Raw genomic sequence first — 25,684 nt, forward strand, 5'->3', positions numbered from 1 at the left:
TCCTTCCACCTCAGCCTGGGAGCACAGGTGCACGCCACCACGCCACACTATTTTTTTTTTTTTTTTTTTTTTTTTTTAAGAGATGGGGTTTCACAAGTTGCCCAGGATAGTCCTAAACTCCTGAGCTCAAGCAATCCTCCCACCTTGGCTTCCGGAAGTGCTGAACAACCACAGAGAAGCACTCTATTTTTCCTCTATTACATTAGCAAACACACAGAAGGACAATTTAAAAATATATTATTATACCCAGGAACATATGTCAGAATTACTTATGGAGGTTTTATTATTTTTATTTATTTATTTTTGAGATGGAGTCTCTTTCTGTCATCAGGCTGGAGCGCAGTGGCTCAATCTCGGCTCACTGCAACCTCTGCCTCCCAGGATCAGGCAATTCTCCTGCCTCAGCCTCCCTAGTAGCTGGGATTACAGGCGCTCGCCACCACGCCCAATTAATTTTTGTATTTTTAATAGAGACGGGGTTTCACCATGTTGGCCAGGATGGTCTCAATCTCTTGAACTTATGATCCACCCGCCTCGACCTCCTGAAGTGCTGGGATTACAGGCGTGAGCCACTGCGCCTGGACTACTTATGGAGGTTTTAAAAAATCTTGAAGTCCAGGCCTGATGCTTGCAGAAGCTTACAAAGGGGGTCAAGATCTGAGTATTTCTAAAAAGCTCTGGAGGCAGCACTGAAGTTTCCTTCCGGCTAAATGACTGACTTTAGGTCGACTGGGGTACTTTGGGTTTTTTGGGCCATTTTTTGGGGGTGTGGGAAGCTTTTCTCACAGATTTACTAAGAGTGGTGAAGAACTTGGCCTCTGGCTTTTTCGGAGTCTGTCTCGCATCTTTTTTCCCCAGTGAAGGATTTTTTTCCTTCACTGCCTCTTCTTTGATCTTTCGCTTCTTCCCTGGGCCTTTCCCTGGGGTCTCTGCAGCTTTTGGGGTCTCAGATGTTGGCAAGGTCTTTCTTTTCTTCCCACGAGGTGTACTGGGATTAGGACTCTTTGTTGGAGACTTCTTTCCTGTGGCATGTTTTTGAATCTAGGGAAAAAAAAAAGAAAGTTTAATACAGAAAAAGCCACAAAACCTGACACTCTAACTCCAGGAGTTACTGTTTTTATTTTTATTTATTATTTTTGAGACAGAGTTTCACTCTTGCTGCCCATGCTAGAGTGCAATGGCACAATCTCAGCTCACTGCAACCTCCACCTCCCGAGTAGCTGGGATTACAGGCGCGTGCCACCACGTCCGGCTCACTTTTTAAATTTTTAGTAGAAACAGGGTTTCACTATGTTGGCCAGGTTGGTCTCGAACGCCTGACCTAAGGTGATCCACCTGCCTTGGCCTCCCAAAGTGCTATGATTACAGGCGTGAGCCACTGTGCCCGGCCAAGTTACTCTTTTTCAGCGCATGGCCAAGCTACTGTTTTTATTAGTTAACCCCCAAAAGGTACACCTCAGTATGATGACAGAGATAAGCTGTATTTCACTATTAAGAATGAGGGATAGGTGCAGTGGCTCATGTCTGTAATCCCAGCACTATGGGAGGCTGAGGCAGGTGGATCACTTCAGGCCAAGAGTTCAAGAGCAGCCTGGTCAACATGGTGAAACCCCATCTCTACTAAAAATACAAAAAGTAGCCGGGCACGGTGGCACGTACCTGTAATCCCAGCTACTCAAGAGGCTGAGGCATGAGAATTGCTTGGGCCTGAAAGGTGGAGGCTGCTGTGAGCTGAGATCGTGCCACTGCACTCCAGCCTGGGCAACAAAGTGAGATCTTGTCTCAAAAAAAAAAAAAAAAAAGAATTGTGAAGACCCAGAGGTCTTCCTGGTCCAGTCAGAGGAAAACCACCTTTCCCAACGACTGAGGGGAGGGACTCCTGGAAGCACCATGAGGAGCACAGCAGATACACATGGGAGCAAATCCTGAGTCCTCCAACTGTAGCTGCACATCCCTGGCACATGGTGTATTACGGCAGGGGTTCCCAAATTCTCTGTGTAAAAGCCAACTGGTGGCTGGGTGCGGTGGTTCATGCCTGTAATCCCAGCACTTTGGGAGGCTGAGGCGGGCAGATCACTTGAGGCCAGGAGTTCGAGACAAGCCTAGCCAATGTGGCAAAACACCATCTCTACTAAAAACACAAAAATTAGCTGGGCGTGGTGGTGTACGCCTATAATCCCAGCTACTTGGGAGGCTGAGGAGGGAGAATTGCTTGAACCAGGGAGGCAGAGGTTGCAGTGAGCTGAGATCTCACCACTGCACTCCAGCCTGGGTGACAGATTGAGGCTCCATCTTCAAAAAACACCAAAGCAAAAAAAAAAAAGCCAACTGGTTGGGGCTAGGTGTGGTGACTCACACTTGTAATCCCAGCACTTTGGCAGGCCGAGGTGGGAAGACTGTTTTGACCCCAGGAGCATAAGACCAGTCTGGGCAATATAGCAAGATTCCATCTCAAAAAAAAGAAAAGAAAAGAAAAGAATAGAAAAGAAAAGAAAAGAAAAGAGAAGAAATACAATAAATCATGATATGATAATCACTTTCATTGTTCTCTGGGTTCACCCTAGTATTTTTCATCAGCACAGTACCTGCCTGACACAGTAGCCACTGAACCAATCCATTACGAATAGTATATATTAAAACAATACCTCTACATTTTCATTAGCTGGAGTCGTCTTTCCTATTGGTACCAGCTGTGGAATTTCATCTTCGGATTCATCTGTTGCTTTAACTTGGGCTTTTCCTCTGCCACGTTTTTTCTTCCCGTGCTCTGGGGTCTGTTCCTTCCTCGATTCAGGTTTCTTCACTGTAGTATCACCACTTTCAGGTGCCACATCATCTTTACTAAGAACTGATGCAGACTTCCTAGCCTGCCTCTTCTTTTTCCTCTCCTTTTGTTTTTCAAAATTTCTCTCTCTTCGTTTTCTCCTTGCCTCCTACCAAAAACACCACACAAACATTTTAGCAGGAACAGTTCTGTTGGTTAACAAACGGCATAGATTTACCACTTGCAGTTTTGATTATCCATAAGCCCCTGTATGGACCTTGATCTGTACAGGGAACAAACTCCTTAACCAGCACTGGAACCTCAACCGCAGTTTTTGATTCACAACCAAACATGCATTTTATGCAGTAAATTATATACTGGCATTTCAGAATCTGACTATCTAAAGCACATAGTTAAGAGACTTTTGTGAAACACAGTATGGTTTAGAGAGTGTAAAGAATACTCCTCAGCTGGGCGCGGTGGCTCATGCCTGTAATCACAGCACTCAGGGAGGCTGAGGCAGGAGGATCACTTGAGGTCAGGACTTCGAGATCAGCCTGGCCAACATGGTGAAACCCCATCTCTTTTAAAAACACAAAAATTAGCTGGGCATGGTGATGCGTGCCTGTAGTCCCAACTACTCAGGAGGGTGAGGCACAGAGAATCATCTGAACTTGGAAGGCAGGGGTTGTAGTGTGCTGAGATCATGCCACTACACTCCAGCCTGGGCGACAGAGCAAAACTGTCTCAAAAACAAAATTAAAAATTCATTGGACACAATTAACATGGCTAAAGAGAGAAACACTAGATCGGTCTAACAAATAGCAAAAAATTAAATTTTCTTTCCTTCCAAAAGCTTCTTTTGCTAGAATACAAGTAATACTGAAAACCTACAAACCAAGCTCAGGAGGTATCTGTGAGCATAATCTCCCACACCCATGTGTGTGCACATCAGGTGAAGTGGTGTGTTGAAATCATCCCTAGGCCCAGTCCCCATGAATGTAGGTGTATGAGTTTGTACTGTGATCAAACAGCGCCTTTTCTAGGGGTGGCTCTTGCCTGTCACTCTTTTCCCTGAGCTGTCAGGATTAAACTCCAGCCACCTACAACCCTGGATGGGAATAACTGGGTAAATAATTATGTCAATCCCTTTTATTACTGTTTCAAATGTATATATAGCTCACATTTATTTCAATGTTTTAAGCGTTTTGGTCTTTAGACGTATGGTGATGTTATCTACGACTGGAAATATGTGGTAAGAACTTAACTCAGGCCCCCTCAAAAGCCAGTTAATCCAGGCCAGGCATAGTAGCTCGTGCCTGTAATCCCAGCACTTTGGGAGGCCAAGGCAGGCAGGTCGCTTGAGCACAAGAATTCAAGATCAGCCTGAGAAACAGGGAGACCATGTCTGTACAAAAAAAAAAAAATTTAAAAATTAGCTGGGCGTGGTGAAGCAAGCCTGTAGCCCCAGCTACTCGGAAGGCTGACACAGGATTGTCTGAGCCCAGGAGGTCAAGGCTTCAGTAAGCCTTGATTGCATCACTGTGCTCCGGCCTGGGGAACAGAGTGAGACAGTGTCTCTCTAAATAAAACCAGCAAGCACTGGATCTAACAAAAGTTAAAAACACACCCAATTTATCAATAAATACAAGATATTTCTATCTTAACATGCATTACTGATACTAATATCAACTACTTCATGTAAAGTGACAAAAGCACAACCACCAGAAAACCAGAAGACGACAACTGGAAAGTCAGGCAGGGATGATGGTCTACTTCTCTCTCCTAGGGACTGAGTTTACACCCTTCATTATTCATTCTATAAGTATTTAAAATTCTACTAACTTTTTTCCGCTTATTAAGCATAGATCTTTTGGTGGCTTCATCCCAATTGCTGACAAATGAGGAAAAGATGGGAAGGGCAGCCGATTTATCAGTTTTCACAAACAGGAGTTTCACGCTCTCCCACTTCTGAAACAAAGAAAAGAGTAACATCGTCTACATATACTTTTCTTTTAAATGAACAATCATCTACATATACTTTGTTTCTTTTAAATGAACAATCAATTGATGCACCTGCAATACTGTACCTCTGGTAATTTTTCTGAAAGTCCTTTGGTGACAGCAACAATGTTTTCAATGATGTGCTCAATTTGCATTCCAATGTGACCGATACGTATAGCACTGAAATTTAAACGTGTATTAGACAAGATTTTTAAAAACCTTTTTTCAAAATAAACCAGGCAGGTATATGAGAAATATAAATACATAACTCTCAAGTTGGATTTTTGTATTTTTTATTTTATTTTTTTGAGACGGAGTCTCGCTCTGTCGCCCAGGCTGGAGTGCAGTGGCCAGATCTTGGCTCACTGCAAACTCCGCCTCCGGGGTTCCCGCCATTCTCCTGCCTCAGCCTCCCAAGTACCTGGGACTACAGGCGCCCGCCACCTCGCCCGGCTAGTTTTTTGTATTTTTTAGTAGAGACGGGGTTTCACCGTGTTAGCCAGCATGGTCTCGATCTCCTGACCTCGTGATCCGCCCCTCTCAGCCTCCCAAAGTGCTGGGATTACAGGCTTGAGCCACCGCGCCCAGCCTGGATTTTTGTATTTTTTGTAGAGATGGGTTCTCACTCCTGAGCTCAAGTGATCCACCAGGCTGGTCTTGAACTCCTGGGCTCAAGTGATCCACCAGGCTGGTCTTAAAACTCCTGGGCTCAAGTGATCCTCCTGCCTTGGCCTCCCAAAGTGCTGGGATTACAGGCATGACCCACCATGCCTGGCCTAAATGTATTTTAAAGGAAGATTATCATCTTTCCTGTACTAGAAATTCCTTCTACCTAAAGTAAAATGTCACATCATGAGGGGGTGATTTTTTTTTTTTTGAGATGGAGTCTTGCTCTGTCGCCCAGGCTGAAGTGCAGTGACGTGATCTCGGCCCACTACAACCTTCGCCTCCTGGGTTCAAGCAATCCTCCTGCCTCAGCCTCCCTAGTAGCTGAGATTACAGGCACACATCACCACGCACAGCTAATTTTTTTTCTTTTTTTGAGATGGAGTTTCGCTCTTGTTGCCTAGGCTAGAGTGCAATGGTGTGATCTTGGCTCACCACAACCTCCACCTCCTGAGTTCAAGTAATTCTCCTGCCTTAGCCTCCCGAGTAGCTGGGATTACAGGCATGTGCCACCACGCCCGGCTAATTTTTTGTATTTTTTTTTTTTTTAAAGTAGAGACGGGGTTTCTCCATGTTGGTCAGGCTGGTCTCAAACTCCTGACCTCAGGTGATCCACCTGCCTTGGCCTCCCAAAGTGCTGGGACTACAGGCTTGAACTACTGCGCACAGCCTAATTTGTATATTTTTAGTAGGGATGGGGTTTCACCGTGTTGGCCAGGCTGGTCTTGAACACCTGACCTCCAGTGATCCACCCACCTCAGTCTCCCAAAGTGCTAGGATTACAGGCGTGAGCCACCATGCCCAGCTGAGGGGGTGATTAAAGAGCTGGTAGCACCTGGCTGTGAGGCTAAGCAGCATTGGGAGGCAGGGGCAGAGCAGGTTCTACCTTTATCTCAGACAAACCCATGTTGTTGAGTCTGCCTTCAAGCTGTTCTAAGGGGAGCTACCTCCAGGAGCGTCACCTGCTCTCTCTATAGTTCTACTGCTCCACCCAGCTGCCATGTTCAAGAATAAACAGTCCTTGTCCCTGGTGGAACAGTGTCTTTCAGCTACAATCAAGATCATCCCTTCAGGTGAAACAGAGTACAGGCAGAAGCCTAGTGAGAAGCCTGGAGGGCTCCGCGCTGGGGCCAGAAGGAAGGCTCACTGTCGGCACAGTGTCTGCGGAATGAGGATGAGACAGGCTTTTGCTCCTCTCTCTCTTCAGCCAAAGACTGGGTACTGCCCATTCCCTGTGCTTGTTACCACCTGCCTGCAAGCACACCTGAGCATCCCAGATAGAATGATGGTGAGGGGGTAAGAAGGGAGAGGAACAGAAGTGGAAGAGGAAAATAAATTACTATGCTGGGGAAAGGTAAGAGAGGAAATGAAAGAATGATTTCTTTTTTTCTCAGTTGTCTGCAACTTTAAGCTGTTGCTTTTGCCTTGGAAGATCCCCAGTGGCAGGAGACTGCTGCTCCTTTACCTGCCTTCCTGGTGCCATCTCCTCCTCCCAGATACTCATGGTGCCCATAAACACGGCCTGACTTCTGGCCAACCAGTTCCATGAGCCACTGCTTTGACATCCGCCTTTAACCAAAGGGACAGGGGTGCAAGCCCCGTGGCTAACTCTTCTCAGCTACTTCATTACACCTGATTTAAGGGCTTCCCAGAGGCACGCAGAAGACAATGCCAGAGACCACCTGTCCTGCCCATCCGCACCCTGCTCTGCTCTACCTGGAGACACTCTGCTGGGGTCAGGCCTTCCTGGTGAGCAGAGGCAAGAAATCTGTGTTTTCTGCCGTGTGTGACCACTGGGTATGCATGGAACCTGGGGAATCTCTGGATGGAAGGGCGGTGGCCTACAGCTCTGTCCTACTGGCAGCTCCACACCGCAGTCAGCAAGGTGAAGTACTTCATAAAATGTATTTTCAACACATTTAAAACCTGCCCTACCCCCCAAGCTGGTACACTGCCAAGAATACGAACTTAACCCATTTCTCAGCCTAATAAAATAGCCTGAGCCACATCCTCTGCTCAGCCAGAGGTCAGAAGCAATCACTGACCTAAAACATCTGTTCTAGTAGATAAGACTAGGTATGGGGGCTCCGCCTAGCTCAGTATCCTGAGTAAGGTTAAACCAATACATCAACACAGACACCAAACAGGCGGATGAACAGGATAAATGCTGAATTCATTTAATAGAAAGTTGAACCAAGAATGACGTGGATCTTCACTTTAAGGGGTAATATGGTGCTTTTAAAGGACAATTTGAGGCCAGGCGTGGTGGCTCACGTCTATAATCTCAACACTTTGGGAGGCCAGGATGGGAGGACTAGTTTTGTCCAGGGGTTTAAGTCCAGATGGGGCAACATAGTGAGACCCTGCCTCTACAAAACATTGAAAAATTAGCCAGGTATGGTGGCATGTGCCTGTAGTCCCAGCTACTCAGGAGGCTGAGGTGGGAGGATTGCTTGGGCCAAGGAGTTGGAGGTTGCAGTGAACTGTGATTGCACCAGAGTGCAGTAGCACGATAAATAGAGGACAAGCTGAAAGCCCAGAGCTAGTCATGTTCTCCAAGCATTCATCTTACTCTCTTTGCTTTCCTTAGTATCTGGAGCGGCCCTGTTCAATGCAGTGACCATCAGCCACTAGCCACATGTGCCTATTTTAAATTTAAAATTCAGTTCCTGACACAGTAGCCACATTTCAAGTGCTCAATAGCTACATACAAGTAGTGCCTACTGTATGAGACAGCACAGATGCTGACCATTTCCATCACAGCAGAAAGTTCTACCAGACAACACTGTTCTAGAGAACTGAACATTTTTTTCTTTTTTCATTTAAAGACACTCTTGCTCTGTCATTTAGGCTGGAGGACAGTGACAAGAACATGACTCACTGCAGTCTTGACCTCGTGGGCTCAAGTGATCTTCCTGCCTCAGCCTCCTGTGTAGCTGGGAGCACATGGATGCAGCACTACACCTGGCTAATGTTCTTGATTTTTCTGTAAGTGGGGAAGGGGGTCTCACTATGTTGCCCAAGCTGGACTTGAACTCCTGGGCTCAAGCGATCCTCCTGCCTCGGCCTCCCAAAGTACTGGGATTACAGGCATAAGCCACTGCACCTGACCTGAGAACTGATCACTTCTGAGGAACAGATTTTAGTTTTAAAAAAGGATCTGGAGCCATTAACAAAATCTTTTCAAAAAGTATATAAAATCATTGTCAAATACAAGATTGAAGGAGGCACATATGAATGCCTTTTACCTACCTGCAAGAACCGCTTTTAGAAATGTTTAAGACCGTTCCACCTACACAGTCATTGATCTCTCTTGATAAATTCTTGGACAGAAGGTTTACAGATACTGGAACTCTATAAAAAACACACGGGCATTCAGAACACAATGCTTACACACCTAGAAACTTCACGCTGCTAAAGTCCCGTCATTACTAAGAAACTTACTTCTTTCTTTGATAGAAATGTCTCCCAATGAGGGAGGGTAAGAGCCGCCTAATTCTGGCATCAGTAATGAAGAAGTCAAAACTGCTCAGAAGGCGGAGCTTGGCTTCATAGGATTTATATTCCTTCTTTAGAGTTTGGAGGGAGATAATCTACGAAGTATAGAGAAGAATAAAAACAAAAAGTTAGGAATCTAAACAAGAAATACTTAGGCAACAATTTGTATTTGGATTAAAAAATGTCCTAGAGCCATGCCTCTTATACTTTAATGAACACATGAGTGCCTAAAACATGCCAGGCTCTATGCTACATGCTGGAGACACTGAGACAAATGAGAAAGGGCCCCAGCTAAAGAAACTTAGATACAGGTTGGCAACATATATATATTGTTATATATATGTTGCTGTATGTGCTCACGCCTGTTAACACCAGCACTTTGGGAGGCCGAGGTGGGCAGATCACCAGAGGTCAGGAGTTCAAGACCAGCCTGGCCAACATATTGAAACCTCGTCTCTACAAAAATATAAAAATTAGCCAGGCATGATGGCGAGTGCCTGTAATTCCAGCTATTCAAGCGGCTGAGGCAGGAGAATAGCTTGAACCCAGGAGGTAGAGGTTGCAGTGAGCCAAGGTCGTGCCATTGCATTCCAGCCTGGGTGACAGAGCGAGACTCCAAACAAACAAAAAACTTAGATACCTTAGATCCAACGGGTAATAAAGACAAGTACACCAACTACAAAACAGCAAATCAGAGAAAAACAAGATGCTGTGGAAGTACAGAGGAATGACACAAGCCACCTTTTATAATTTGCAAGATACAAAAGCTACTGATGTACACGCCACCACAAATTAAATTAAAAAGAGAAAAGTAGAAGAAAAATACTAGGAAATATAGCAATGTATTTGTGACATCATTTTGACTGAATTAAATCCTCTTGAAAATATTAACCAGGCTTCCTACCTGAGAAATGGTTTTAATTCCATGCTTGTTTAAAAGCTTTCTATAAAACTGTTCTGTCTTTTCAGGAGTTGAATTGGGTTCGTCCTTCGTAAATAAACAGATATCTTCTGAATCTGATCGAATGCTATGAGGCAAGGTCCTACAAAATATGTGAAAAGAAACCGAGGAAAGCATTATTACACACATTATGCATGTTTGTATCACATAGAATACACAATAAACTTAGTGTCATTTAAATAACCTTTAGTCATGCTAGTTAAGCAAATATTGCACCAAAAACAACATTTAAAAATACATTTTATGGCCAGTAGTAGTGGCTCAAGCCTGTAATCCCAGCACTTTAGGAGGCCAAGGCGTATGGATCACCTGAGGTCAGGAGTTCGAGACCAGCCGGCCAACATGGTGAAACCGCGTTTCTACTAAAAGTGTAAAAAATTAGCCAGGGGCGGTGGTGGGCGCCTGTAATCCCAGCAACTTGAGAATCTGAGGCAGGAGAATCGCTTGAACCTGGGAGGTGGAGGTTGCAGTAAGCCAAGATGGCACCACTGGACTCCAGCCTCGGTAACAAGAGGCAAACTCCGTCTCAAAAAGCAAAAACCAAAACAAAAAACAAAACTCACTTTCAATGGCAAATAAATCACAAATACACACAGGCCCAAATATCAATTAACACTTGGGATATAGCAAGAATTAAAATATACTCAAAGACATCCAAATTCTTGCATATGTAATTATTATTATATATCTGTTGCAGTATGTGCACACGTACTCTAATGTGCTATAATAACCTAGCTTAATCAGGACAGGCCTGGTTCAGAATTTTACCTTCTCTAAAACTCTTAACTCCATAAACAGAATAACTCTTTCTTCTTTTCTTTTTTTTGAGACAGGGTTTTGCTCAGTCGCCAAGGCCGGAGTGCAGTGGTGTGACCATAGCTCACGACAGCCTCCAGCACAGTTGAGACTCCAGGCGCATACCAGTTGGGTGTAGGCCCAGCTAACTTTTGTATTTTTCGCAGAGACAGGGTTTCGCTGCATAGCCTACACTGGTCTTGAATTTGTGGGCTCACTCAATTCACCTGCCTCACTCTCCCAAATTGCTGAGATTATAGCTCGGTCAACCTTTTTTGTTTTTTGTTTTTTTTTTTTTTTTGAGATGGGAGTCTCACTCTTGCCCAGACTGGAGTCTCTGCAACCTCTGCCTTCTGGGTTCAAATGATTCTTGTGCTTCAGCCTCCCAAGCAGCTGGGATTACAGATGCCCACCATCATGTCTGGCTAATTTTTGTATTTTTAGTAGAGATGGGGTTTCGCCATGTTGGTCAGGCTGATCTCAAACTCCCAGGCCTCAAGTGATCCACCTACCTTACCTCCCGAAGTGCTGGGATTACAGTGATGAGCCACTGTGCCCAGCACAACATAACTTTTAAGAAGTGAAACAGGCCAGGCACGGTGGCTAAAGCCTGTAATCCCAACACTTTGGGAGGCCGAGACGGGCGGATCACAAGGTCAGGAGATCGAGGCCACCCTGGCTAACAAGGTGAAACCCCGTCTCTACTAAAAAATACAAAAAACTAGCTGGGCGAGGTGGCGGACGCCTGTAGTCCCAGCTACTCGGCAGGCTGAGGCAGGAGAATGGCATGAACTCGGGAGGCGAAGCTTGCAGTGAGCTGAGATCCGGCCACTGCACCCCAGCTTGGGCGAGAGAGCGAGACTCCGTCTCAAAAAAAAAAAAAAAAAAAAAATTGAAACAGGCCGGGCACGGTGGCTAAAGCCTGTAAGCTCAACACTTTGGGAGACTGAAAGGGAGGATTGCTTGAGCCTGAGTTCGAGATCAGCCTGGAGAAAACAGTGAAACCTCATCTCCCTCATCTCTACAAAAAATTTCAAAATTAGCTGGGCATGGTGGCATACACCTATAGTCCCAGCTACTTGGGAGGTTGAGGTGGGAGGATCATTTGAGTCAGGTCAGGGAGGTCGACGTTGCCGCGAACACAGATCTCACTACTGCACTCCAGTTAGGCAACAGCACAAGACCCTGTCTCTTAAAAAAAAAAAAAAAAAAAAAAAACAGAGATAAAAGAATCAAAATCAAAAACATGGAATAAACCAAGAGGGACCAGCAAACACAATTATGCCACATCTTACAGAAAATAAAATAAGAGGGTTTAACTCATTTCTTATGCTTATTATGTTCTGAAGCATTTTGTATAATCACCATGGATTTTTCCATAGAAAGGATTTCACTGGAGTTTTTAGTAGTCTCTGTACAAAGGAATAAATTATAGCCCCAAAGAATTTTTGCTTGACATGGAAAGATAACGGTTTCTAACAAAAATTAAAAAAAAATAGAAGCTGTTTAACTTACTCCACCTTTATTCTTTCAAACACCAGGTTTTCAATTCAACAGACCTGATTACGTTAGCTGTTCACCAAGCTCTAAGAAAACTGGTGAAATTTTTTTTTTTTTTTTTGAGACGGAGTCTTGCTCTGTCGTCCAGACTAGAGTGCAGTGGCCAGATCTAAGCTCACTGCAAGCTTCGCTTCCCAGGTTCACGCCATTCTCCAGCCTCAGCCTCCCGGAGTAGCTGGGACTACAGGCGTCCGTCACCATGGCCGGCTAATTTTTGTGTGTCTGTGTGTGTTTTTTTTTTTAGTAGAGACTGGGTTTCACCGTGTTAGCCAGGATGGTCCTGATCTCCTGACCTTATAATCCGCCCGCCTCAGCCTCCCAAAGTGCTGGGATTACAGGCGTGAGCCACTGCGCCTGGCCAAAAACTGGTGAAATTTCTAGAAAATTTTAGCACATGTGAATTCCTACAGTTCTTTTATTTTTTTTTTTTTTTAGACGAATCTTGCTCTGTCGCCTAGGCTGGAGTGCAATGGAGAGATGTCTGCTTGCTGTGACCTCCGCCTCCCAGGTTCAAGCGACTCTCCTGCCTCAGCCTCCCCAGTAGCTGAGATTACAGGCACCCACCATCATGCCCAGCTAATTTTTGTATTTTTGGAGAGACGGGGTTTTACCATGTTGGCCAGGCTGGTCTTGAACTCCTGATCTCAGGGGATCCGCCCACCTCGGCCTCCCAAAGTGCTGGGATTACAGGTGTGAGCCACCACGCCAAACCTCTATGGTTCTTTTAGACATAATTGTTTTACTTCATGTCAGATTTTTATTATAAGTTTGCAAAGTTTCCATTAGAAACTACGATGGAATTGTTCGAGTTACAAAGAATGAACAAGCAGATAAAAACAGCAAAGGTAGAAAATCACAACTTACAATCTGACTCTCAGTTCTTTACTTGGAATTTTCCATAATACCACCATTAAAAATAAATTTTCACTCTCATTCAAAAGCAACCCGTAATTGTTTTTCCTGGACTTGCAATGTGTCAAGAGCGCATCCACTGCCTTTCTAACCTGCAAAGTGAAAATTGACAAATAAGTGAAATGTTCTCACAATAACTTACACAAGTAAGTGAAATGTTCTCAATCTAATTTAGCATTTGTCCCTTCTCACACCTATTTTTTCCCTTCCAACTTCAATTACAAGGGGTAACCTCCATAACCGTATCCATGAGGATCTTGCAATTTATATCCAGAAAAATCTAAGAATCCATCAAACACGCCTAAGTATCCACTTCCAGCACTGTCTGCAGGACGCCTCTTCTACTTAAGAGATCGGGCCAGAGGGAAACGTGCCTCTCCTGCCGTCAACGATGAAAGCAGTAATCCCACGAAAAGCGCAACGCGACATCCTTTTAGCATTTACTGAGCACTCTCGGTTTTTTTTTTTTGAGACAGAGTCTCGCTGCTGTCGCCCGAGCTGGAAGGAAATGGCAGGATCTCGGCTCACTGAAACCTCCGCCTCTCAGGTTCCAGTAATTCTCCTGCCTCAGCCTCCCGAGTAGCTGACAATACAGGCGCCCGCCACCACCTCCAGCTAATTTTTGTATTTTTAGTAGAGACGGGGTTTCACCATGTTGGCCAGGCTGGTCTCTAACTCCTGATCTCAGGTGATCCACCCCCCTCGGCCTCCCAAAATGCTGGGATTACAGGCGTGAGCCACCGCGCCCGGTCTACTGAGTACCTTCTCACCACGTGCCAGGCCCCTGGCCAAAGCGCTTTACACGCGTTACCTCTCCCGATCCTGGATAGCGGGGAGTGGAAGGACCCATTTTAAATAACGGGTAGCAGACCTGCAAAACTAAACGACTCGGTCAACGGCTAACGATAGGGAAGCTAAGCCAGGTCGCCAGGTCGATCTCGTCTAGCTCCACGGTACACTTGCAACCCAATTCAAGAGCGCCAGGCCGCAGGACCGGGGAAAGCAGGAGCCCACCCAGGTGTTTAAAGCGGGGAGACAGCTGAGGTACACGGCCAGCAAGCGACCGTCCCACAGCCACGGGGAAGTGCGCCGAGCATGCACTCGGGTTCCGGCACCCTGCGCCTCACGAAGTCACCGCCACCCCGCTTCCAAGCCACCCTCCCCAGGAACCACTCACTTGCTCTTTGTCCAGCTGCTTCTGTGCTGTCGGGGTCCCTGGAGTTGAGGCGGAGGTTGCAGTCGCGACTGAAGAAGACGGCGGCGCGGAGGCCGAGTCCTCCATCTTGTTTTCACCTTGTGAAGACGCGCGTGTGAAACCCCGTGGCTGGCTTCTGCTGCGCACGCGCGAGCGAGCCCCGGACCCGGAAGCGAGGGGGCGGGAACAGTGCCTCTGTGCGTCATTTCCGGGCGAGCGCAGGGTTTCGCACTTACGGGCGGTGGCTGCTGTCAGGGTCCGTTCCTTGAGGAGGCACCTGCTCTTCCGCTCTTCTCCCGCTTTCCATGAGGTGTGAGTAGTAGCTTGGGTATCCCCTCAATCTTACACGATAGAAATCAAGAAAGCACCTTGAGGCGGGAGAAGAGTCCCGTCAGGAGGCCCAATGGGGTCCCCCACACTCCACGGTCCCCGTCCCCGGGAAGGCCGCGCGTGGCGTGGGCAGAGAGCGGAATCCTGGCTTTACTGCCCACCTGCCGGTTGACTTTAGGCGACGCCAACCCCAGGGTGGTGAGGAGTCCATGAAATATAAGGCACGGGAGCCACCCGGCGCGTCGTTAAGCAGCGTGAGGGACCGAAAGATGAGTCTGAGCCAATCTCTTAGCTTCTGGTCTCGCAGAGAGGCGGGAGGTGAGATCCTATACAAAAAAGCGTGGCTGGCCGTGCGCGTGGCTGGCGCCTGGAATCCTAGCGCTTTGGGAGGCCGAGGCGAGGGATTCCAGGAGTTGGAGACCAGCCCGTGCAGTATACGAGACCCCATCTCTCCAAAAAATATAAAGATTAGCTGGCGTGGTGGTGCGCGCCAGTAGTACCAGCTACTTGGGAGGTGGAGGATGGAGGATCTTGAGCCCAGGAATTCGAGGCTCAGTGAGTTCTGATCCGCGCCACTGCACTCCAGCGTAGGCAGTAGAGCGAGACCTTGTCGCTAAACAAAGAAGCGAGTAAGAGCGGAGGCTGCATAACTGACAAATGGAATACCTTAGAACAGGGGAGTCCAATCTTTTGGCTTCCATGGGCCACAGTGGAAGAAGAATTGTCTGGGCCCACATATAAAATACATTAACACTAATGATAGGTGATAAACTTAAAAAAATAATCTTTAAAACTCATAATGCTTTAAGAAAGTTTACGAATTTCTGTTGGGCTGTATTCAAAACCTGGCCTCCAGGGCCACAAGCGGCCCTTAGGTAGACCAGGCTTGCTTTGTAATGTCTTCCTCCCACTCCACCCACCTCCCCAGAGGTACCCTTACCAGTGTCTCCTGGAACCTTCCAGAGATGTTCTAGGCATGTTTAGGAGATACTTCTTTCTCTTTTTGGATGGGTTTAATTAATTTCTTTTTTACTTTTTTTTTTTTTTTGTAACAGTCTCACTCTGTCGCCCAGGCTGGAGTGCAGTGATCTCGTCTCACTGCGGTCTCTCCATTTTGAGTTCAAACAGTTCTCTTGTCTCAGCCTCCCGAGTAGCTGGAACTACAGGCGTGCGCCACCACCACGCCCAGCTACCTTTTTTTTTTTTTCCAGACGGAGTTTCACTCTTGTTGCCTAGGCTGGAGTTCAATGGCGAGATCTCAGCCCACCGCAACCTCCGCCTCCCGGTTCAAGCTATTCTCCTGCCTCAGCCTCCCCAGTAGCTGAGATTACAGGCATGCACCATCACGCCTGGCTAATTTTGTATTTTTAGTAGAGACGGGGTGTGTCCATGTTGGCCAGTCTGGTCTCGAACTCCTGACCTCAGGTGATCCACTCGCCTTGGCCTCCGAAAGTGCTGGGATTGCAGGAGTGAGCCACTGTGCCCAGCCTTTTTTTTTTTTTTTTTTTTTTTTTTTTTTTTTTTAAAGAAACGGAGACTTGCTCTGTCACTCAGGCTGGAGTGTAGTAGCGTGACTATAGCTTGACTGCAGTTTGGAACTCCTGGATTCAAGAGATCCTCCAGCTTCAGCTTCCCGAGTAGGTAGGACTAAAGGTTCTGGTCACCATGTCCTGATATCTTTTACAGTTTTTTTGTAGAGGTGAGGACAGGGAGGGGTCTCACCATGTTGCCTAGGCTGGTCTCGAACTCCTGGCTTCAAGGGATCCTGCCACCTCAGCCTTCCAAAGTGCTGGGGTTGCATGCATGAACCACTGAACCTGGCCAAACTTACGTTTTAGAAAAACACATATAGTAGCCTGGTATACCCATTGTTCCGCACTTTGCTTTTTCTTCTTAATGTACCTTGGAGATTGTTCGAACTCAGTACACAAAGTTCTGCCTCATCTTTTTAAATGGCTCTATGGCGTCCCACCATGCAGCAACACTACAGTTTATTTAGGAACTTTTTTAGGCGCCTTCAGGATGGTTTCAGACTTTTTACAACTAGTCATGTAAAGTTTTAAGAGATGGAGGAATGAGAGTAAGAGGCTTTCCCTCAATTGCTTTCAGAAGATGTTCCTTCCATTAAAGGATGTTCTGCTAATCTCTAACAATAGCCTTGTGTTTAATCAACATATAGAAAAAATGTTCTGAAATCATTGGCACCTGCTTCCCTTTGTGTATTCTAGAATCTAGTGTAAGAGTGGTTTCCTTTTAGCACGGTGTAATGAATTGTTACACTGGGCTTTGTGGATCCATGTTTTGTAGTAGTGTTTTGTAGTAGTATTAAGAGTATGGAGACTGTAAGATGTTCCTTCACCTGAACTTAAGTTTGAGAAGCATGTTTGTAGGCCAAGGAAACAGTGTGAATGCTGGTGAAAGAGTATGCAAGTGTTTGGAAGCAGTATGTAGCTAGAGCAGGAATGTGCAGAGGGGAGGAATGGGAGATGCAGTTTGGAAAGTAGGTAAAGGAATGTATTCATTATCAACCTGAGGGTTTATACTCACTTTGGAGAAATTGTAAAGATAAAAGGTTTTTGAACTGGCAGTAGAGAAGAAAAGGTAGTGATGATTTATGCGTTAGGTAAGTTAATAATCTGGTTGTGATATTGTGGTTTTAAAGATGTGTCCTATCTACGCATTCTTTGATAACTGTCTTCTCAGCTAATGAGGCTTCGTTTCCCTCCTTTTGAGTGTAGACTGGACTTAGTGGCTTCCTTGTGTCAGACAGAATATGGCAGAAGTGATACTATGTCACTTCTGAGATTAGGTTATAAAAAGACTGTAGTTTCATCTTTGATGTTCTTTCTCTCCCTGTTTCTCGCTCTCCTTTGCTCCCTCCCTCATTACTTGTAAGGCAGCCCTAGAGAAAGGGAAGCCAGCTGCCAAGTTGTGAGGACACTTGGGCAGCCACACGAGTGAGCTTGGAAGTGGATCCTCCTTCGGTCCAACCTTGAGATGACTGCAAACTCAAGAGGCCCTGAGCCAGAACCACTCAGCTAGGCTGCTCCCAGATTCCTGACCCATAAAAACTGTGATATCATAAATGCGTGTTCTTTTAAGGCACTAAATTGGGGCAATTTGTTACCATCAGTAGATAACTAGTGCAGATTAGTAGACTTCCTGTCTTCAGACTCATTGACATATTCAGCTGTCTTCACTTAAAAGTCCTATTAGGACCTCATCCTCGGCAAGTCCCATCATGAATCATCATCTTCTCAAACCTGCTCCTCTTCTTGTATGTGTGTGTGGTTTTTTTGTTTGTTTTTGTTTTGAGATGGAATCTTGCTCTGTCGCTCAGGCTGGAGTGCAGTGGCACAGTCTCAGCTCACTGCAACCTCTCCCTCCCAGGTTCAAGCGATTCTCATGCCTCAACCTCCTGAGTAGCTGAGATTACAGGCATGCGCCATGGTGCCTGGCGAATTTTTGTGTTTTTAGTAGAGATGGGGTTTCTCCATGCTGGCCAGGCTAGTCTCGAGCCCCTGACCTCAAGTGACCCACCCGCCTCGGGCTCCCAAATGCTGGGATTACAGGTGTGAGCCACCGCTCCTGGCCCCTCGTGTGTTTTCTGTGTCCATCATTGGTACCACCAAGCCAAATAGGGGAGTTATTCTTAACTCTTTCCTTCTCATCCCCCAAACATAGTCAATAACAAAGTCTTGCTTATTCTTTTTTTTCGAGACAGAGTCTTGCTCGGTAGCCCAGGCTGGAGTGCAGTGGCGCAATCTCATCTCACTGCAGCCTCCACCTCCTGGATTCAAGTGATTCTCCTGCCTCAGCCTCCCGAGTAAGTGAGATTACAAGTGTGTGCCACCATGCCCAGCTAAGTTCTCTAGTTTTAGTAATGACGAGATTTCACCATGTTGGCCAGTCTGGTCATGAACTCCTGACCTCAAGTGATTCTCCTGCGTTTGCCTTCCAAAGTGCTGGGATTACAGGCATGAACCACTGCACCGGGCCCTTGTTTATTCTTTTTAAATGTCTCTTGCATGTATCCAGTTCTTTTAATTCCTGCCACATGGTGGTAGAGGACATTATCATGTATTTGTTTTTTGTTTTTTGCCTAGATTACTTAGATTACACCTCCACTTTTGTATCTTTTGTTTTTATTTATTTTAGTTCTGGGACAAGGTCTCACTCTGTCACGCAGGCTGGGGTGTGGTGGGATGATCACAGCTCATTGCAGCCTCAACCTCCTGGACTCAAGTGATCGTCCCACCTCAGACTCCCAAGTAGCTGAAATTACAGGTGTGTGCCACCACGTCTGCCTAATTTTTTAACTTTTTTGTAGAGATGGGGTTCTCCCTATGTTACCCAGGCTGGTCTCGAACTCCTGGACTCAAGTGATCCTCCCACCTAGGCCTCCCAGAGTGTTGGGATTACAGGTGTGAGCCATCACTTCCAGCCCAATTTTGCATCTTACAGTCCATTCTCTACCCTTCAGATGACGTGATCTTATTAAAATTCAAATCTAATCATATCAAACTATGCTGAATCACCTTCATTGGATTATTGTCATTGGAATGAAGTATATTCCTTAATTTGCCTTGTATGTATCACAGTTTGCATCTCTTGTCTGGTGTCCTATGTAGTTTAGTATTTGTCCAAGAAAATAGTGTTCCAGTTTGAAAGGTAAATCATATGGACCGGGCATGGTGACTCATGCCTGTAATCCTAGCACTTTGGGAGGCCAAGGTAGGATTGCTTGAGCTTAGGAATTCAAAGCTGCAGTTAGCTGTGATTGTGCTCCTGTACTCCAGCTAGGGTGACAGAGTGAGACCCTGTCTAAAAAAATAAATAAGTAAAAATTTTTAAAACGTAAGTCACATGGTTATTCTCAACACAGTAGGTACTCTTCATCTGGTCCCTTTCTTTTTATCTTCCTAGCTTCATACCCTGCCACTCAATCCTTCGATCTTTAAGTCCTAGTTTCAACTCCGCAGTTTCTACTTTTCTTCATACCTTCCAACATACTATCCCTTCTTCCTGGAACACTATCGCCTTGTACCTCCATATCCCATCCCCACATTTATTAACTCATCCTTCTAATTTCTGCTTCAGATTACTTCTGGAGAATTGTAGCTTAGATAATCCTGTCCTCTTACCCCAAGATATTTATGGTTTTCCTACTATAATTGGCTCTCCCCTGTTTGACCATAAGCTCTGAGAGGGTAGGAGAGAGCCAATTAATGGTAGGAAAGCTATAAATGGTATCTTCACTATTTATCCTTATTTATTTACTATAAATGACATAAGTAGTATTTCTTTAGAATGAGCAGGCCGGGCGCGGTGGCTCAAGCCTGTAATCCCAGCACTTTGGGAGGCCGAGACGGGCGGATCACAAGGTCAGGAGATCCAGACCATCCTGGCTAATACGGTGAAACCCCATCTCTACTAAAGAATACAAAAAACTAGCCAGGCGACGAGGCGGGCGCCTGTAGTCCTAGCTACTTGGGAGGCTGAGGCAGGAGAATGGCGTGAACCTGGGAGGCGGAGCTTGCAGTGAGCTGAGATCCGGCCATTGCACTGCAGCCTGGGCGACAGAGCCAGACTCCGTCTCAAAAAAAAAAAAATAGAATGAGCAATGCATTAGAATGGCCTGAGACAGGGCTTAAGGAGATGAATATGGGAAACTATTGTGGTTTTTTTTTTCTTTTTTTTTTTTTTGAGACGGAGTCTCGCTCTGCCACCCAGGCTGGAGTGCAGTGGCCGGATCTCAGCTCACTGCAAGCTCTGCCTCCTGGATTTATGGCATTCTCCTGCCTCGGCCTCCCGAGTAGCTGGGACTACAGGCGCCCGCCACCTCGCCCGGCTAGTTTTTTGTATTTTTTTTAGTAGAGACAGGGTTTCACCGTGTTAGCCAGGATGGTCTTGATCTCCTGACCTCGTGATCCGCCCGTCTCGGCCTCCCAAAGTGCTGGGATTACAGGCTTGAGCCACCGCACCCGGCCACTATTGTGGTTTTTTAGGTATCAAGATCTGATGGTAGGGTGATAGTGAGAGCAGGGTACCTATACTGCTTGACCTGAGCTTGGAGATAGAAGGAGAGAAGTTTAGATTACTTCCAAATTCTGAGAGCCTGAAAAACTGGGCAAATGGGTGGTATTAATAGAACCAGGGAAGAAAGGAGGAGCAGCAGATTTAGAGGGAAAACACGAGATTCCTTTTCAATAGAGTCATGTACCACATAATGATGTTTCTTTCAACAACAGACCCACATACATGGTCACGTAAGATCATAATGGAGCTGAAAAATTCCTGTCGCCTAGTGATGTAATAGCCATAATAATGTCAGAGGATTCCTCACATGTTTGTGGTGATGGTGTAAACAAGCCTACTGTACTGCCCCCAAGTATGGCAAATATAGTTATGTACAGTACAGAATTACTTGATAATAATAAGCAACTATGTTACTGGTTTATGTGCCTTTTTTTTTTTTATAGATGGGATCTTACTACATTGCCCAGGCTGTTCTTGAACTCCTGAGCTCAAGTGGTTCTCCTGCCTCCTGCCTCCTGAAGTGTTGGGCATGAGATTACAGGGTGAGCCACCATGCCCTGCTATACTGTACTTTTTTTTTTTTTTTGAGACAGTCTTACTCTGTCACCCAAGCTGGAGTGCAGTGGCATGATATCAGCTCACTGGAACTTCCACCTCCTGGGTTCAAGCGATTCTCCTGCCTCAGCCTCCCGAGTAGCTGGGATTACAGGCATCTGCCACCATACCCTGCTAATTTTTGTATTTTTAATAGAGACAAAGTTTCGCCTTGTTGGCCAGGCTGGTCTTGAACTCTTTGCCTCAGGTGATCTGCCTGCCTCGACCTCCCAAAGTGCTAGGATTACTGGCGTGAACCACCACGCCTGGCCTATACTGTACTTTTTATAGTTATTTTAGAGTATATCTCTTCTACTTATTAAAAAAAAAAAAAAGTTAACTGTAGAACAGCCTCAGACAGGTCCTTCAGGAGATATTCCAGAAGAAGGCATTGTTAGTTATCATAGGAGATGACAACTGCATGTGTCAGTGTCCTTGAACACCTTCTAGTGGAACGGATAAGATGTGGAAGTGGAAGACAGTTGATATTGATGATCCTGACTCTGTGTAGTCATAGACCTAGGTGTGTGTTTGTGTCTTCTTTTTATTTTATTTTAACTTTCTTTCTTTCTTTCTTTCTTTTTTAAGTAGAGACAAGGTTGATCTCTGTTGCCCAGGCTGGTCTCAAACTCCTGGGCTCGAGAGATCCTACCACCTCGACCTTCCGAAGTGCTGGGATTACAGGTGTGAGCCACTGTGCCCAGCCTGTTTTTTTATTTTTTTATTTTTTTTTTGAGACAGAGTCTTGCTCTGTGGCTCAGGCTGGAGTGTAATAGCGCGATATTGGCTCACTACAACCTCCACCTTCCAGGTTCAAGCGATTCCCCTGTTTCAGCCTCCTGAGTAGCTGGGACTACAGGAGCATGCCACCACGCCTGGCTAATTTTTTGTACTATTAGTAGAGACACGGTTTCACCGTGTTGGCCAGGATGGTCTCAATCTCCTAGCCTTGTGATCCGCCCACCTCCGCCTCCCAAAGTGCTGGGATTACAGGCGTGAGCCACTGCGCCCGGCCTTTCATTTTTAATAAAAACGTTTTAAAAGGGCCAGATACGGTGGCTCATACCTGTAATCCCAGCACTCTGGGAGGCTGAGGTGGGCAGATCACCTAAGGTCAGGAGTTCTGAGACCAACCTGGCCAGCATGATGAAACCCTCTCTCTACTAAAATTACAAAACTTAGCCAGGAGTGATGGTGGGTGCCTATAATCCCAGCTACTGAGGAGGCTGAGGCAGGAGAATCACTTGAACCCAGGAGGCAGAGGTTGCAGCAAGCCGAGATCGCCCCATCGCAGTCCAGCCTGTGTGACAGAGCAAGACTCTGTCTAAAAAACAACAAAAGTTTAAAAACAAAAAAAAGGCCAGGCATGGTGGCTCACGCCTGTAATCCCAGGACTTTGGGAGGCCGAGGTGGGCGGATCATGAGGTCAGGAGATTGAGACCATCCTGGCTAACATGGTGAAACCCCGTCTCTACTAAAAATACAAAAAAAAAAAAAAATTAGCTAGGTGTGGTGGCACGCACCTGTAGTCCCAGCTATTTGGTAGGCTAAGGCAGGAGAATCACTTGAACCCAGGAGGTGGAGGTTGCAGTGAGCCGAGATCGCACCACTGCACTCCAACCTGGGCGATAGAACGAGACTCTGTCTCAGTTAAAAAAAAAAAAAAAAAAAAAGGAAAAACAATAAAAAATTTCAAAAATAGAGAAAAGCTTACAGAATAAGTATATAAAGAGAAACATTTTTGAGCAGCTGAACAATGTGTGTGTGTTTTAAGCAAAGTGTTACTACGAAAGAGTCAAAAACTTCAAAATGTAAAAGTTTATAAAGTAAAAAAGTTACAGTAAGCCAAGGTTAATTTATTATTGAAGAAAGAAAAATTTTTTAAAGCCAGGCTCAGTGGTGTGTGCCTGTTGTCTTAACTACTCCGGAGGCTGAGGCAGGAGGATTGCTTGAGCCTGGGAGTTCAAGTTCAGTCTGGACAATATAGTGAGACCCCTGTCTCAGAAAAAAAAAAAAGAAAAAGAAATCTAGTCTACCTAAGAGTACAGTCTTTGTAAGTCTGCAGTGGTGTACAGTAATATCCTAGGCCTTCTCATTCACTCACTTATTCACCCAGAGCAGCTTCCAGTCTGCAGGCTCCATTCACGATAAGTGCCCTATACAGGTGTGCCATTTTTAATGTTTTATACTGTTTTTTTTTCTGTATCTTTTAGGTACAGTCGCCTACAGTATTTAGTACAGTAACATGCTGTACAGGTTTGTAGCCCAGGAGCAATAGGCTGTATCACATAGCGTTGGTGTGTAGCAAGCTATACCATTTAGGTTGGTGTGAGTACACTGATACTCCCACAACTATAAAGTCACCCAAAGGTGCATTTCTCAGGATGTATCCTCATCATTAAGCAACCCATGACTGTATTTTGAGTTTGAAGTTCCAATGGTACATCTAAATGGATCTGGAATGTGGAAGAGAATATTCCTGAACTAAAAAGAAGGAAATTGAAGTCATTTTCGTGGAGGTTATGATTAAAGCTTTGTAAATAGGTGAGATTGCAAAAAAAAGTCTAGAGGAAGAATAAAGTTGTAAAGAAACCTTCAATGACAAATGAGGAGGAAACAAAAATAGTTGAAGATATAAAAGAAAACCAATTTAGGAGGCTGAGGCAGCCAGATTGCTTGAGCTCAGGAGTTCAAGACTGCCCTGGGCAACATAGTGAGATCCTGTCTCTACAAAAAAGACAAATTTCTTTTTTTTTTTTTTTTTTTTTGAGACGGAGTCTGGCTGTGTCGCCCAGGCTGGAGTGCAATGGCCGGATTTCAGCTCACTGCAAGCTCCGCCTCCCAGGTTCACGCCATTCTTCTGCCTCCGCCTCCCAAGTAGCTGGGACTACAGGCGCCCGCCTCGTCGCCCGGCTAGTTTTTTGTATTCTTTAGTAGAGATGGGGTTTCACCGTATTAGCCAGGATGGTCTCGATCTCCTGACCTTGTGATCCGCCCGTCTCGGCCTCCCAAAGTGCTGGGATTACAGGCTTGAGCCACTGCGCCCGGCCAAAAAATACAAAAATTAGATGGTTATGGTGACATGTGCCTGTGTCCCAGCTACTCGTGATGCTGAAATGGGAGGATTGCTTGAGCCCAGGGAGTTGACGCTACAGTGAGCCACGATTGTGCCACTGCACTCCGGCCTAGACAACAGAGCAAGACCTTGTCTCAAAAAAAAGAAAAAAAGAATGAAGGCTGGGTGTGGTGGCTCACGCCTGTAATCCCAGCACTTTGGGAGGCCGAGGGGCAGATCACGAGGTCAGGAGATTGAGATCATCCTGGCTAACACAGTGAAACCCCATCTCTACTAAAAATAGAAAAAGTTAGCCGGGGATGGTGGTGGGCGCCTGTAGTCCCAGCTACTCAGGAGGCTGAGGCAGGAGAATCGCTTGAACCCAGGAGGTGGAGGTTGCAGTGAGCTGAGATTGCGCCACTGCACTCCAACTCCAGCCTGGGAGACAGAGCGAGACTCTGTCTCAAAAAACAAACAAAAAACCCAAAAAGAATGAAAACCAAGAGAGTGCCAAGTTACAGAAGCCATGAGGGAGTGGAGGTACCTGAAGATGTGTTAACACTGTTAAATATTGAAGTTGAGAAGAATACATAGTGATAAAAGACCATATTGTCAGCACCACAAGACAGGGTGAAAAAATTAAAAAATAAATAAATAGGCCAGGTGCGGTGGCTCACACCTGTAATCCTAGCACTTTGGGAGGCTGAGGAGGGAGGATTGCTTGAGGCCAGGAGTTCTAGGCTAGTCTGAATAACCTATTGAAACCTCATTTCTGCAAAAACCAAGGTAATTAATTTCAATTAGTGAGTACCCAGGTCTCACTGATACCGTGAATACTATTAAGTTGTTTCTCTTGGAAGGTACTGAGATATGTCTCTTCAAACTTCTTGAAATTCTTTTTTGTAGTTAATTTTATGAAGGATTTTATAAATCAACTAATTGTAAAGAGCATTCGAATATGTTGCTGAATGGTAAACATAAAGTTCAAGAAACTTCACACTTAGTAATGGAACTCATATTCTAGTTCAAAATAAATATTGTTACAATCAACTAGTAACCTTAGAAAATTATTAGACATCCTTTTTTATATAGCACTATTAAATCAGAGTTGTTACAAATGGCAGACTAACAAAAGAAATGCCACATAGTCAATTGGTGATGTCTGGATTATCTAAAAGTAATTTAATACTCAGCATATTCTTGGTACTGAAATCTGCTAAGTAATATTAACCTAAACATAATGGAATCAAGGGTGAAACAATATTGCCCAAATGTAGAATGTGACATTTTAAGGAAGGTACGAAGAACGTG

General features: G+C 45.5%; 1 protein-coding gene across 1 annotated transcript; it reads right to left on the reverse strand.

Annotated features, from left to right (window-relative positions):
• Positions 1-259: 259 nt before the first annotated feature.
• RSL1D1 (ribosomal L1 domain containing 1) lies at positions 260-14,508 on the reverse strand. Its single transcript, XM_010370211.2, has 9 exons — positions 14,338-14,508; positions 13,113-13,252; positions 9,837-9,975; positions 8,879-9,027; positions 8,687-8,788; positions 4,855-4,948; positions 4,610-4,735; positions 2,646-2,933; positions 260-1,041 (listed from the first exon to the last, which is right to left on the reverse strand). Exons 1-9 carry the CDS (start codon positions 14,440-14,442, stop codon positions 721-723), a joined length of 1,464 nt encoding a protein of 487 aa, XP_010368513.2. The 5' UTR covers positions 14,443-14,508; the 3' UTR covers positions 260-720.
• Between the last annotated feature and the right edge of the window lie 11,176 nt (positions 14,509-25,684).

The sequence above is a fragment of the Rhinopithecus roxellana genome, chromosome 20 (genome assembly GCF_007565055.1).
Source record: "Rhinopithecus roxellana isolate Shanxi Qingling chromosome 20, ASM756505v1, whole genome shotgun sequence".
Classification (NCBI taxonomy): domain Eukaryota; kingdom Metazoa; phylum Chordata; class Mammalia; order Primates; family Cercopithecidae; genus Rhinopithecus; species Rhinopithecus roxellana.